This window comes from Oxyura jamaicensis, chromosome Z, assembly GCF_011077185.1.
Source record: "Oxyura jamaicensis isolate SHBP4307 breed ruddy duck chromosome Z, BPBGC_Ojam_1.0, whole genome shotgun sequence".
Lineage (NCBI taxonomy): Eukaryota > Metazoa > Chordata > Aves > Anseriformes > Anatidae > Oxyura > Oxyura jamaicensis.
Genome location: NC_048926.1, coordinates 35,301,981 through 35,313,713, shown reverse-complemented (window position 1 = coordinate 35,313,713; position 11,733 = coordinate 35,301,981). Strand labels below are relative to the sequence as shown.

At 39.2% G+C, this 11,733-nt stretch overlaps 2 protein-coding genes across 10 annotated transcripts in view; one reads left to right on the top strand and one right to left on the bottom strand.

Moving 5' to 3' along the window:
• Positions 1 to 693, bottom strand: part of CNTLN (centlein) — a 272,348-nt gene extending 271,655 nt beyond the window's left edge. Inside the window, exon 1 of the mRNA XM_035310123.1 lies at positions 521 to 693. The gene's annotated coding sequence lies outside the window, so the exon portion shown is untranslated. The remainder of the gene's footprint in view (positions 1 to 520) is intronic.
• BNC2 (basonuclin 2) overlaps positions 25 to 11,733 on the top strand; it is a 382,877-nt gene continuing 371,168 nt past the window's right edge. For 6 of the 9 annotated variants that reach the window (XM_035310133.1, XM_035310129.1, XM_035310135.1 and 3 more), the window contains exons 1-2: positions 25 to 92; positions 784 to 978. In XM_035310133.1, coding sequence (XP_035166024.1) covers positions 81 to 92; positions 784 to 978 — 207 coding nt within the window. In that variant the 5' untranslated portion in view covers positions 25 to 80. Of the gene's footprint in view, positions 93 to 783; positions 979 to 1,026; positions 1,453 to 11,733 lie in introns of those variants that run through there. The other 3 variants (XM_035310125.1, XM_035310128.1, XM_035310130.1) reach the window with 3 other exon arrangements.

The following is an 11,733-nucleotide window of genomic DNA, read 5'->3' as shown; positions in this document are numbered from 1 at the left end:
TTTCACAAAAAAAAAAAATTTCCCTCAGATCCCCACACCGCGCTGCAGCCGCCGCCGCCGCCGCCGAGCCCCGGGAGCTGATGGAGCAATGGGTGGGGAGCGGTGAAAGCGGCCGGGCGAGAGAAAACTTTGCGCCTGCCTAACTTTTCGTCTCCCTGCTAACGCTCTCCCCACGGCTCTCTCCCCTCCGCGTCCCCGCCGCGTCCCTCTCCGCCCTCCACCCTCCTCCTCCTCCTCCTCCTCCTCCTCGCCGCCTTCTCCCCGCCGGGGCCGGCCGGCGAGGCAGGGGGAAGCGTGCGAGGCGGAGAGGGGCGCCCCGGCCCCGCGCTGGCCGCCAAGTTGTCGGCGGGCGCCGGGCGGCTCTGACAGCTCGGCCGCGGCACGGCGAGCCTCGGGGCGGGGGGACGGGGCCTCAGCGAGCCGTGCCCCGCGCCCCCGGGCACCGCGGGGCCCCCTCGGCCCCCCCCGCCGCCTCCCCTTCCCCTGCCCCAGGCGCACGGCCCCGCACCACCAGACCAACCTGTGGAGGCTCTGACCCCAACCTGGGTCCCTCCTCCCATCACTTCCAGCGCTCCGCTGAAAGCTCTTTTCCCTTGCTTTCCCTCCGCTGCTCGGGCTGAACTTTGCGGGCTGAAGTTTTGGAAGAGTCAGAGGGGGAGAGAGAGAGAGAGGAGAGAGGAGAGGCTCTCGCTACCGCTGCTGCTGCGCTTTTTGGGGGGAAACAAAACAAAACAAAACAAAACTGTCGTTTTTTTGTTTTTGAATTCTCGCTGTGTTTTTTAGTTCAAACCACCTGAAGCTGTGAGGGCGAGAAAGAGAGAGGAAAGTGGGGAGGACGAAGGGGAGGAAGGAGAGACGGAGAGAGGGCAAAGAGAGAGAGGCGCTGAGAGCCCAGAGGCAGCAGGAAGGGTGCAGGCACTGCCGCTGAGAGGAGATCGAGAGGCAGGGGGTGCACTTGACAACCAGCATGCAGAGATGGTAAGAAGTTTCCAGCAGCCTTTCGTTTTCATTCTAGCCTTTACTTCGGTTTGATTTGATTAATAAATCGTGCAGCAACACAAGCAGCCCTGCTCGCTATCCGGTGTGTTTCAGCCTTCAAATAAACAAGCAGCCGGGCAGGCGAAGGAGGGGGGTAATAAATAAATAAATCAGCCTCGTGCTGCTTGGATTGGGGGAAAAAATGACTAAGAGGCTGTGCTAAACTTTCAGCGAGTTTGGGGGTTGAAACGGGATGGCCACATGCTTTTTTACTGCCTCCTTCCCTCCACTAAAGACGAGGGGATAGTGTGTGTGGTTTTTTTTTTTTCCTTTTTTTTTTTTTTTTAAAGTGTGTGTCTATGGAGGGAGGGAGAGCGAAGGTGGAGTGGGGTCGAATTGGACATACGGTGGTCTGATCTTTTTTGGACACCACCTCCTGCTCGGAAACGAGTAAGGTTTGCACACAACGTGAAGGTAACCTCTGCGAGTGGGGGAAGGAGCTGTGTGTTCGCGTGTGAAACAGCGCCCGAGGCAGGGAGACAGAAGTGTAAATCCACCTTCCCTCCGTAACTCTTTTCTTTTTGTTGTGCATGTGCTTGCAGTTTGCACCTCGCCAATCAGCGATTGTTAACAGAACTGGTAGGGCTGTGTGGATGCGCTGGCTGCAGGAGGGAGGGGGGAGCCCCAAAAGCCAACTTTGAGCAAGTTCTCGCCGCGTGTTTCATGTGCTGTGCAATCGCACATCTCTTTTTACAGCAGGGTTTTTGCAACGCAGGGTCTGGGCTTCCACCGCCTGTTAATTTAATAATAATAATAATAAAAATCGAAACGACCGAGGACCTCGTTTGGCTGCAGTCCTCTTGTCCGGGCTTTGATGTGAAGATAGGTTAAACAGCTGCGAAGAACAAACACGTCCAAAGAGCCGTGACTGCTCGTACACGAGTAATGCTCACTGCTCGCCTTAGCGAACGGACCGACCTCAGTTGGTGATGAGCAGCGCTCAGCCCATGCTCACCGAAGTAGTGTATTTTCAGTTGCTGCTTGATTACTTCCTTGCTTTCCGTCAGCTCTTGCCACCTCACCCCGGGGATGCTGTATGTTTGTCTGATGTGCCTTGCCTATACATATGCTGGCGCGTGCACGCACGCCTACACGTACATATATAGGCGTGTGTGTCCTACACACATAGATGCGTGTATACACATGGCACTCAGAGTGTAGGTACAGTGTATCTCTCTGTTTGAGTGAAGGGAGAGCTTGAGATGGAGGGTATGTATTTTTCCCTTCTCTCCCTTACATGACATGTCTTGTTTCAGTGATCAAAGCCACAATTGGAGTGTAGGAGATGCAACTGTCAAATGTAGGCAACAATAAAAAAGAAAAAAAAAAAAAAAAAAAAAAAAAAAAAAAAGGGAGGGGGAAAGAGCAGCATGTGCCTAGGACTGTGGTTACAGTAACGCTGACAGAAATTAAAGTGGTTTTGAAAGCAGCATGCGATTTATGATGGTTCCCATTTACCCTAGAGTCAAGCTGTTGTAAAATTGATGCACAAAAGACATCATGTAATAATCTGGTGTACCCAGGATTAAAGTGGCAATGAGTGTCTTTTTGTGTGCGTGTCTGGCCGTCAGTTAAAATGGTTTGAAGCAATTTTTAAGAAGTCAGAGCAGAATATTGCATATTTCTTTTCTCAACCTGTATGTAAGCCATGCATAGCTGTTGCTGAAATATTTTTAGGTGGAAGTGGACTTCTATTTCTCATTATCTTCCATTTCGTCTCTGTATTATAGCCCACCTCCACAGACAGGAATTTAAAATGGGGTAGCATTTTTTGTCATATATTCGGAGTACAAATGCTCGCAGTGCAATTACTGAGTTCATGTCAGACAGTAACTTTTGATAAGCCTGATTAGCAGATCTGTGCAAGAATACCAAGTTCCTGTAAAAGTATGTGGAACGTTCCTTGCCCTTAAAAATGGCAGGAATTTTTAATCTGAAATTTAATGGGGCATATGAGCTGTCTGATACACTACAGTTTCATTTTAAGCTGCCCATTATTAATGGACCATCTAGCTCTATGTGTGTTCTGCCTTAAATTTCTAAAGCACAAGAATTTTAAAATTTATTTATTTCATTAAATATTTGAAATGGTCTGTCGTTGCCTGATTCAGATGCAAGAAAATCTAAATGTAAATTGCACACTAATTTGTTACGAGCAAATCTTGAAACTCCTTGTAAAACTTGGGAGGTGTGAAAGTGTCCCTTAAGCACACACATCTTATAGACATAATAGGAGAACCTTGCCTTGGTACGTTATTTTGTAAAAATACTACACTGACATTTTAGGGGAGCAAACTGTGCAGGTTCCTATTTTTAAGAACACTGTATTTTTGTTACTGAGGTATCTGTGAAAGACAGACATGTGATTACATTAAACAAAGTAAAGGAACAGACAAAAGCAGAGATGACGGTTGCTATATTAAAATGTAAGTGTTACAGTTTGAATTTTCTAGTGAGTTTTTGAGTTCAGTGCTTTACATAACATTTTGTCCTAATCTTGCTTGCTGTCAGAGATGTTTCATGGTTGTGCAATTGCTGCAGTCAAGAATGCCAATTTGCATTCCAGGAGTGTCATTTGATTACTTTTATCTGCACTGCTCGAAGACCAGCCCAGACCTCTCATTTCATCTTGCCATGTCACGAGTCAGTGCTGTGTCGTCTTTTCAAAAATCTGCCTGATTTAGACAAGAAAGAAAAGTACTTTCATGTTGCAGCCGCAGTCCCCTGCTAACTTGTCAGCAGCAGGATATGATTCACTTGGGCCCAGAAGAATGGTACAGAGACGAGGGTTAGGCGGTTCAATAAGCCCATGGACAGGTAGTGTGTGACGTCCCAAGAGAGCTTAAGTTAATGAAGAACAGGTCTGCTTAGTTCTTCACACTCTGACCTGGTGCTGTCCCCACAGTTTTCTCATTTGATCTTTCCCAGCAAATTGATCTTTTCTAGTACTTTTTTGCCTTCCAAGTTAGTCCTTGTGGGACTGAAATTAGCAGAGCAACTTAAGTTGGATAATACAGCTGTTCAGAAAAGAAGAAATTGGACACTAGCTCATAAAGGGGGGAGGGGAAAGTAAGCTATTCTTTCTGTTGTTAACTGAGTTTTCCTTTTTTTTTTTTTTCCTAGTTTTATTTTAGAAAAGTTCACAATAGCCATATTACTTTGGAAGTTTGCTTTCTTTCTTATTTATAGTCTGTATGGATGGTCCATTGCACGCTGCATTAAATGTGTATCCTTTAAATAAAACAAACATGCTTGCAGCGTAGACTGCAGGTTTGCTTTGGTATTTGTCAGTTGAACTTGCGTGTTAGAAATGATTTGCTAGTCTGTAATGAGGCTTTTACAGTTGTCGTAAGACATTTTAAATATCAATTGCACATGCCAACTACATTATTTATAGCCTGCTAAATAACTGTAATTCCATAGTATCCAATACTGAAATGCAGTGGAGATTAAACAATAAAAGCCATTACAAATGGTATGTGTAAATATTATGGTAGGTGAAAATACAGTCAGCAAATTACCACTGGCATTACTGGTTTTCTGGAAAACCAGTGTATACAAACAAATTGGTTTTGAACTAAGACACTCTGTACTTGAAATCTGTGTTCTAAAATGGAACTGAAGTATTAGTTGTCATTCCTTTACATTATTTTGCACTTAGTAGTTGAAAAGCGCAGTGGAGGTGTGCTCGAGTATGTGTGTGTAGGCGTGTGTGTGTGTGTGTTTAAATACATACATGGCTAGCTTGTCAAACAACGTAAGATTTCAAACTGGAATTTTGTAAATAAAGTGTAAGTTGGAAATGATTAAGAGGGTCTTTAGTATGCTGCACAATAATAAGCAGTATTTAACTTTCTGTATTTCATAGCAGATGTTCTCACATATTATCCATATCCTTTCAAGTTGTAGAATTGAAAACTGCTGAATGAAAAGAACACTTACTATGTAAGGGAAATACTGCTCTCACTCCCTTTTAGTATTGCTTTTGAAAATGGGAAGGAACTGTAAAGGATCATTGGTCAGTTTAGCTCCTCTGCAGAGCTAGAGGGAGCTTCATGATTTTATTAGATATGCCTAAGGTGGAAAAAAAAAAAAAAAAGGGCAGAAAAATATTCTGAATAAGGGCATGGTGATTCCGAACTTTTTTTCAGAGCCAAAGATGTAGCATTTAGTCTTCAAGGTGACTTTATTCTATAGTGGATGTATATGTATGTTGTGGCTGACTACAGATGTCGGCAATTTCAAGAAAAAAAAATAAGACACCAAACTAATTACATTAAAAGAAGTCCATGTAAAATGTTGGATTTTATACAAAGACAAAATATATATTTTTTCCCTTACATATGGGTGTTTCTGGCAGTGTTCCTCTTCCTTTTGCATATTGGACACTACCAACAGAATTTCAAGTCTTTTCTTCACTGTATGTTTTTTAATGAAAAAGTTGATCTGCAGGCTTGCATGGCCATTTGTTTTAATGTAACTATTAGTATGTGCTGGGAAACAAAAATACGCATATCTGGAAATACAAAAAGTTCCCCATAAAATACAAAACAAATAGAGTATATCTGTCATCTTGGAAATGTGCATCACTTCCTAATCTAGCCAGGAATTTGTACTTAATTTAGAGAAATAGCATTTAACATGGCTTAATAAAAAGCATCTGTTTAAACCTTGTATTCTATGTCAGTTTCATCCCACCTAAATTCTGACATATTTGTTCTAAAAATGCATTGATCATAATTGCTGCTTAATAGTTATATGGCAGCTTTTACAAGCATTACTTTGGACAAACTTATTTACCATTTAAGTAAATGATATAATCCAGTGAGATAAACTACCAGATTTGTCTCCTTTATCTCTCGCACAGTAGCTCTCATTATGTGCCTTGCTAGTAAAAGCCTTTATTTGTTGATTATTAGAATCTTAGTACACTCAGGAGTTCTGCTGTAATTTAATGTGGTTGTTCAAAGAGGTTCTTTCATTTTAGAATCTTTTCACAGTACTCTCACCACATGTTATAAATATGTATATTTTATACTCCAGATACATATGCAAATACTATTTTTCTTATTCCAGGTAAATCAAAGTTATTGAGGGAGGATTCTTTTCATCTGCAGAGGCTATGTCCGTACTTCTTTCTTGGAATGCTTTATGTGAAAAACACAAATTTAGATAACTTAATCAGATTTGTTTCTGATTTGTTACTTTAGGGAGTTCTTTATGTTTCTTTCAAAATTTTCTTTTCCTGGACCTCTCAAGTTCTATTATTTACTTAAATCAGCTTTTTGTAGAAAATTACAAAGATGTAGAGGGGTTCTAAAAACATGTTGGACACTGTGATTATTTGCAGTTATAAAAAACAGAATGGCTATTATGCTGATTTGTAAGTCATGAACGAAAAAGAAATAAAAATTCCATAAGCTAACAGCTAAGAAGTCTGTAAGTCACCATGATCTGATGCACTGTCTGGAAGTTCAGCTGTGTTCCTGCAGTGTATTACAATTGGTTACGTCCACAGTTCTGCTGCATATAAAACTTAAGAAACTAGGCCTGTTAGAATTCTTCGGTTACGTGGAAAGTTTCAGACGGTATGCAAAGCATATTATGAACTATTATCAGCTGTAAACGAAACTGAGGGTATGTACAACAGCCATCATGCTGTCAGCTGGAATCACACTGAATTAGTGTTGCAACTTTATCATATTTGTTGAATATGTATTATTTTGAAACTTGTGTTTTTTTCCTTTAGGCAATGCTTTTTAATGTTGAATACAAAGATGTAACAGCAAACAAAAAACATTTTTCCCTTATTGTGACCCGACATTTGCCAAAGTGCCCCATGCTGAAATTTCTTTTCAGTATCTTTTTTTCTTCCAAAGCCAGACATGTACCCAGACACAAAAGCCTCTGTGTATAGCAAGCTGTTTTAAATATTGTGACTCGACGATGTGCTGTCCTTTCTCTGCTTGAGCCAAGGATCTCTGCTCAGTGTCTGTGGATTACCAAGTCCCTTCTTTATTGTACCTCTTGTCAGCTATTCCTATTCATTTAACCTTTCATTAGTGTCTGTGCAGCTTCACTGTCTGGAAAGGCAAGGAAAAACGTAAAGGCCTACTGTCACAGTTATTAGATTTCTCGGTTACATCCCAGCAACCATAAAGGAGTAAGAGTCAACACTATTGTCATGCATGCTGCTATCCTGGGGTGCAACTCTTCTGTGCATGTCAAGGACATGTGCCACATGTTGATAATGCATCCCTGGGATAAATGCATGACATGGGGGATAAACCCAAGGCTGGCACTAATGAGCTTTGTAGGAGTTATTGCAAAGACAAACAGTTGTGAAGGAATTTTGCTTAAAACGCTGGAGAGATGGACTTGCATTAAGTGTTGCCAAGGCTTGCTTGTGAGGTACTTGTCAATCATGTTAGTTTCATTTAAGTTCCATTTACAAGGGAAAAAATGTTTTCTATGATTAAGAAAAGTATTGTTTTTCTTTTTCTTTTTCTTTTTTTTTAAGCTGACAGGATAAAGTGTACTTGAAGTAGTCCTTCAATACACTTCATGACATTTTTTTTCTTTTTTCTCATTGTTGGATCAAAAACTGAAATCCATACAAATTACTTGAAAAACAATCTACAAGTACGAATTGCACTGTATTCTAAAATATTCCTGTTAGCAAAGCTTCAAATTCACTTTGAGCGTTGTATTGACATAGGCTTGTTGACTGAGAATATCTGGGTGCATCTAAGTAGTTTGTTCTATTTTTTGCATCCTAAACAGTATGAAAAATATATATATTAATTATGAGACCATTTCCTCATTCTGGTGAGGTACATCTTCCATTCAGTCCAACGCAATATTCACATTTTGCTTCCAAAGTTCCTGTCCGGCCCATCTTACACACCCTATTAACTAAATCCAACTGAACTCTGAGTTTGCAGTTTTTACGATAGTAAAAAATACATGTTTTTCCCTGACCTCTCTTTAGTTTACCTTTCAGAACAGCTTTTAATCACATTTTTATAAGTAGGATTAAAACAGTATGATATGTAACTTCATATGACTTTTATAAGGAGAAATTGGTCAAAACAAAATTCGATCTACATATTAATAGTTAAATTATAACTGAATTGCTCCCATTAGTTCTCTGCAATGCATCTAATGTTGGTGACATTCATACCAAGGTTAAAAGTGGGAATAAAGCCATTGAAATCAGTGGAGTTACAGCTATACAAAGTTGTTGAATAAAACCTAGTCCCCTCCTTTGCACTTTCCATATGGCACGCTAAGAGGGTTTTTGAGATGATAAATCTAGTGGGCTACAGGAAAATTCTTAAAACTTCCTCTTTCCAGATGCCCTGTTTAGATTTTCAGTGTCAGTGGTCATCATTTATTAATAGGGGTGCTGAGCTTTTTATTTTTTTTCCTCACAAATTCTGATATGAAGAAAGTGAAGAATGGCTGTACCTTTAGCTTTAGTTGAACATTGGAGGCAAAGTAACCAGCAATGTAATAACTGAATTCAGGAACAAGTTCCTCCAAAGAAAATTGTATTTGAGAGAAAATTCCGAAAAAAATAAGCTTTTTATTCTTCTTCTTCAGGCCCTTGAAACTTTTGTACCCCTGACACTGAGTTCCACTCTCCTTAAATTAAAAGAGAAGCTGTTATATTTTGTGATTTGAATTAGACAAATATTTAAGTGGAATGAAATCTCAGACATGAGCTGGAACAAATGTAGTAGTGCCTACTTAGTTTAAAACATCCTTTCATTACTAGACTGATATTAGCTTTGATGAATCTAAAACTTACTACATGGTTTCCAAATCAAAGATGAAAGGGCCAGTTAGGAATCAAATAAATTTTCCTGGTGAAATGTAGCATTTGACATTTAGAAAGATGTGCTCAGCATGATGAACCACTTCTCTTTACGGCAACTTGCCTGGTGATTTTTGCAATAAAACTACTTTGAAATCGAATTGAACTATAGTAAAGGTAAGGTAAATTAATTTGGAAGTCTTGATTAGTGCCATTTTTTGAGCTAAAGAAAATATTTCCCTGAAAGCTTTTTTTTCCCCCCTTTATTGTTAATACATGCCGTTTTTCATTGCTAACTAATTACTGTTGTTCTTTTGATAGACTGTTACTAGTCTAATACAATTGTCCTTGTGTGGCATCTTGCTAGTTTTATTTTTTAAAAAAAGGTTCTGTTACTCACCTTACTGCAAATGCAACCAGTGGATTCCTAGTGCTGGTCAAGTAGATTTATACCCCATCTGTATCTTTTAAAGGGTTATCATTATTCTATACTGTAATTTATGTCTACAGTACAGTTGGGCATTGCTTTTATACTGATCTGATGCCACTTACATGTTTCTAAAAGCCTACTCATAATACTGTACTTTCCAAAATGAGAATCTGTACAGAATCCTAGAGAGCAGCATGGGAAACTTTTGTTTTTCTACTGAAAATGCTAAGAATTATTAAAAAATAATAAAACCCACTAGTCACTATTAGTAAAAACTTCTAGCTTTTTTTCTGGCATTCTGGCAGGCAATGACCATATATCTGTTAGAAGCTGTCTTTTGAGTTGGGTTTTTGAAGACACCCTGTTTCTGATCTCCTGTACAACGTACGTGGTAAAAATAAGTGACATTGGTAGGCGGTTGAATAAGTTAATACATACGCAACTTAAAGAGGCTGAGAAATATACATTCTTCAGTACAGAAACTGGCATTTTGATTTTCTTCATACTTTGGTGCAAATATTAAAAAGTAATGTATGACATTGCATAAGTAATATAACTAAAGGCTTCTGAGGGAATTTAAGTCTAAGCTGACCTGTTGTTCACATGGTAAGAAAGCCACCAAAAAAATAAATAGAAACAGGTAGCAACAGCAAGTAAATGATGTGTGATGTAAAGATTTCTACTCCTTTATTTATGCTTTTTTATTTTAACTTTTGCCTTCAGAAAGTAAGTTCAAACTTCTTTCTTTCCTCTTATCCACAAATAACTTGTACTACTTTGCATATCAGCAGTGAATCTCACTTATCAGCTGGTTTATTTAAATGATTTATGATATCAAATAATTATTTTGTAAGCAAGAGTTTTTTCAGCTGCTGAGTGGACTTTCAGAGGGGATGCGAATATTCATCCTTTCTTGTCACTTTTTGGAGTGCTGTTGGCAGTATGAGGGCAGCAAGGGTAGAAGTGAGCTACCTAGCTCTATGGTTAGGCTTAGGGATCAGAAAGTTGCAAGAAGCTCATCACCATCTCCTGCTAATTGATAGCTTTCATGGGTTAATTTCATGAAATAGTTTCCTGAGTTTCATTAGCAGTAGCCTTTTGATTAAAAATAAGAGAAAAAGTCCCCTTGGTGGCAGGAAAGGAGGTGACTGAGTCTGGTAGTAGGATATTGAAAGAGTGCCAACAAGCAAATAGGTCTAGTCACCACAGCAGAGCAAGAGGCTTGCCTCTTTCCTACTCTGCGTACCTTTCCTGTAGCCCATGTTACCTGTATGTGAAATTTCATAGCCTTCTTGCTATTAAGTGGTGGCAGCATGATGGAATGAGTTTTGCATAACATGAGCTTTATGCAGTCCTTAGCAGTCACTGGGCAATACAGAGGATTTGCAAGTGTGTTACATGAACCTCTGAAACATACAGGCAGTGACTGTCTTCCTATTGCCACACATGGGGGGTCAAAATTCACTCTTCTCATGAAGTTATTGCCAGACCCATGAAAGATCTAATCACAGGATCATGAACAATTGCAACAGACAAACGAGCCGATTGGTGAAGTCAGGAGAACTGCTCTTGTTCTCACCTTTACGGATATAAGCCTTGACGATGTGACGTGGTACACTGTGGCGGATACCTTCGGGCTTCAGTTTGAAATGTAATCTGTTTTAAGGATCATTATTGCTCGTGGTGATAAGTTTAGAATAAACTAACACAAATCTAGCCTTGTAACAAGCAAAGTATGCATGTTCTTTTTGCTTTACATATTGCAAGAATTATTTTAATTTAACATGCTTTTTCTTTTTCAATATATCAGTGGCGTATATGGCAAGATGAACTACAGATGTAGTGGAAGGAAAAAGCTTTTAGAATTTTTGCTGCAGCTTTCCTGTGGGGTGCATGCATACATATTGTGCTATATACATATACAATATGTTATAATATACATATTTATAAATACATTAAAATGTAAATATAATAATAGAGATGCATACACACAGTATGTGTATATGTGCATGCACATAAATACATAGAAATACACATATACACATATTTTTTTTTTTTTCCCTCTGGACAGCTACTTATGTTACCAGGAAGGCTTTTGGGCCAGTTCTGGTTCTTTACTGAAAGTAAGAAATAAATTGATCCTAAAAGGTACCTGTGAAAATAAATGTGTTTCTATAAGGGAAACTAAATATTGCACCTCCCTTTATCTTAAGGGAGCACTTTAGGAAATTCTTTTCTTTTCTTTTCTTTTCTTTTCTTTTCTTTTCTTTTCTTTTCTTTTCTTTTCTTTTCTTTTCTTTTCTTTTCTTTTATTTTCTTTTCTTTTCTTTTCTCTTTTCTTTTCTTTTCTTTTTTCTTTTCTTTTCTTTTCTTTTCTTTTCTTTTCTTTTCTTTTCTTTTCTTTTCTTTTCTTTTCTTTTCTTTTCTTTTCTTTTCTTTTCTTTTC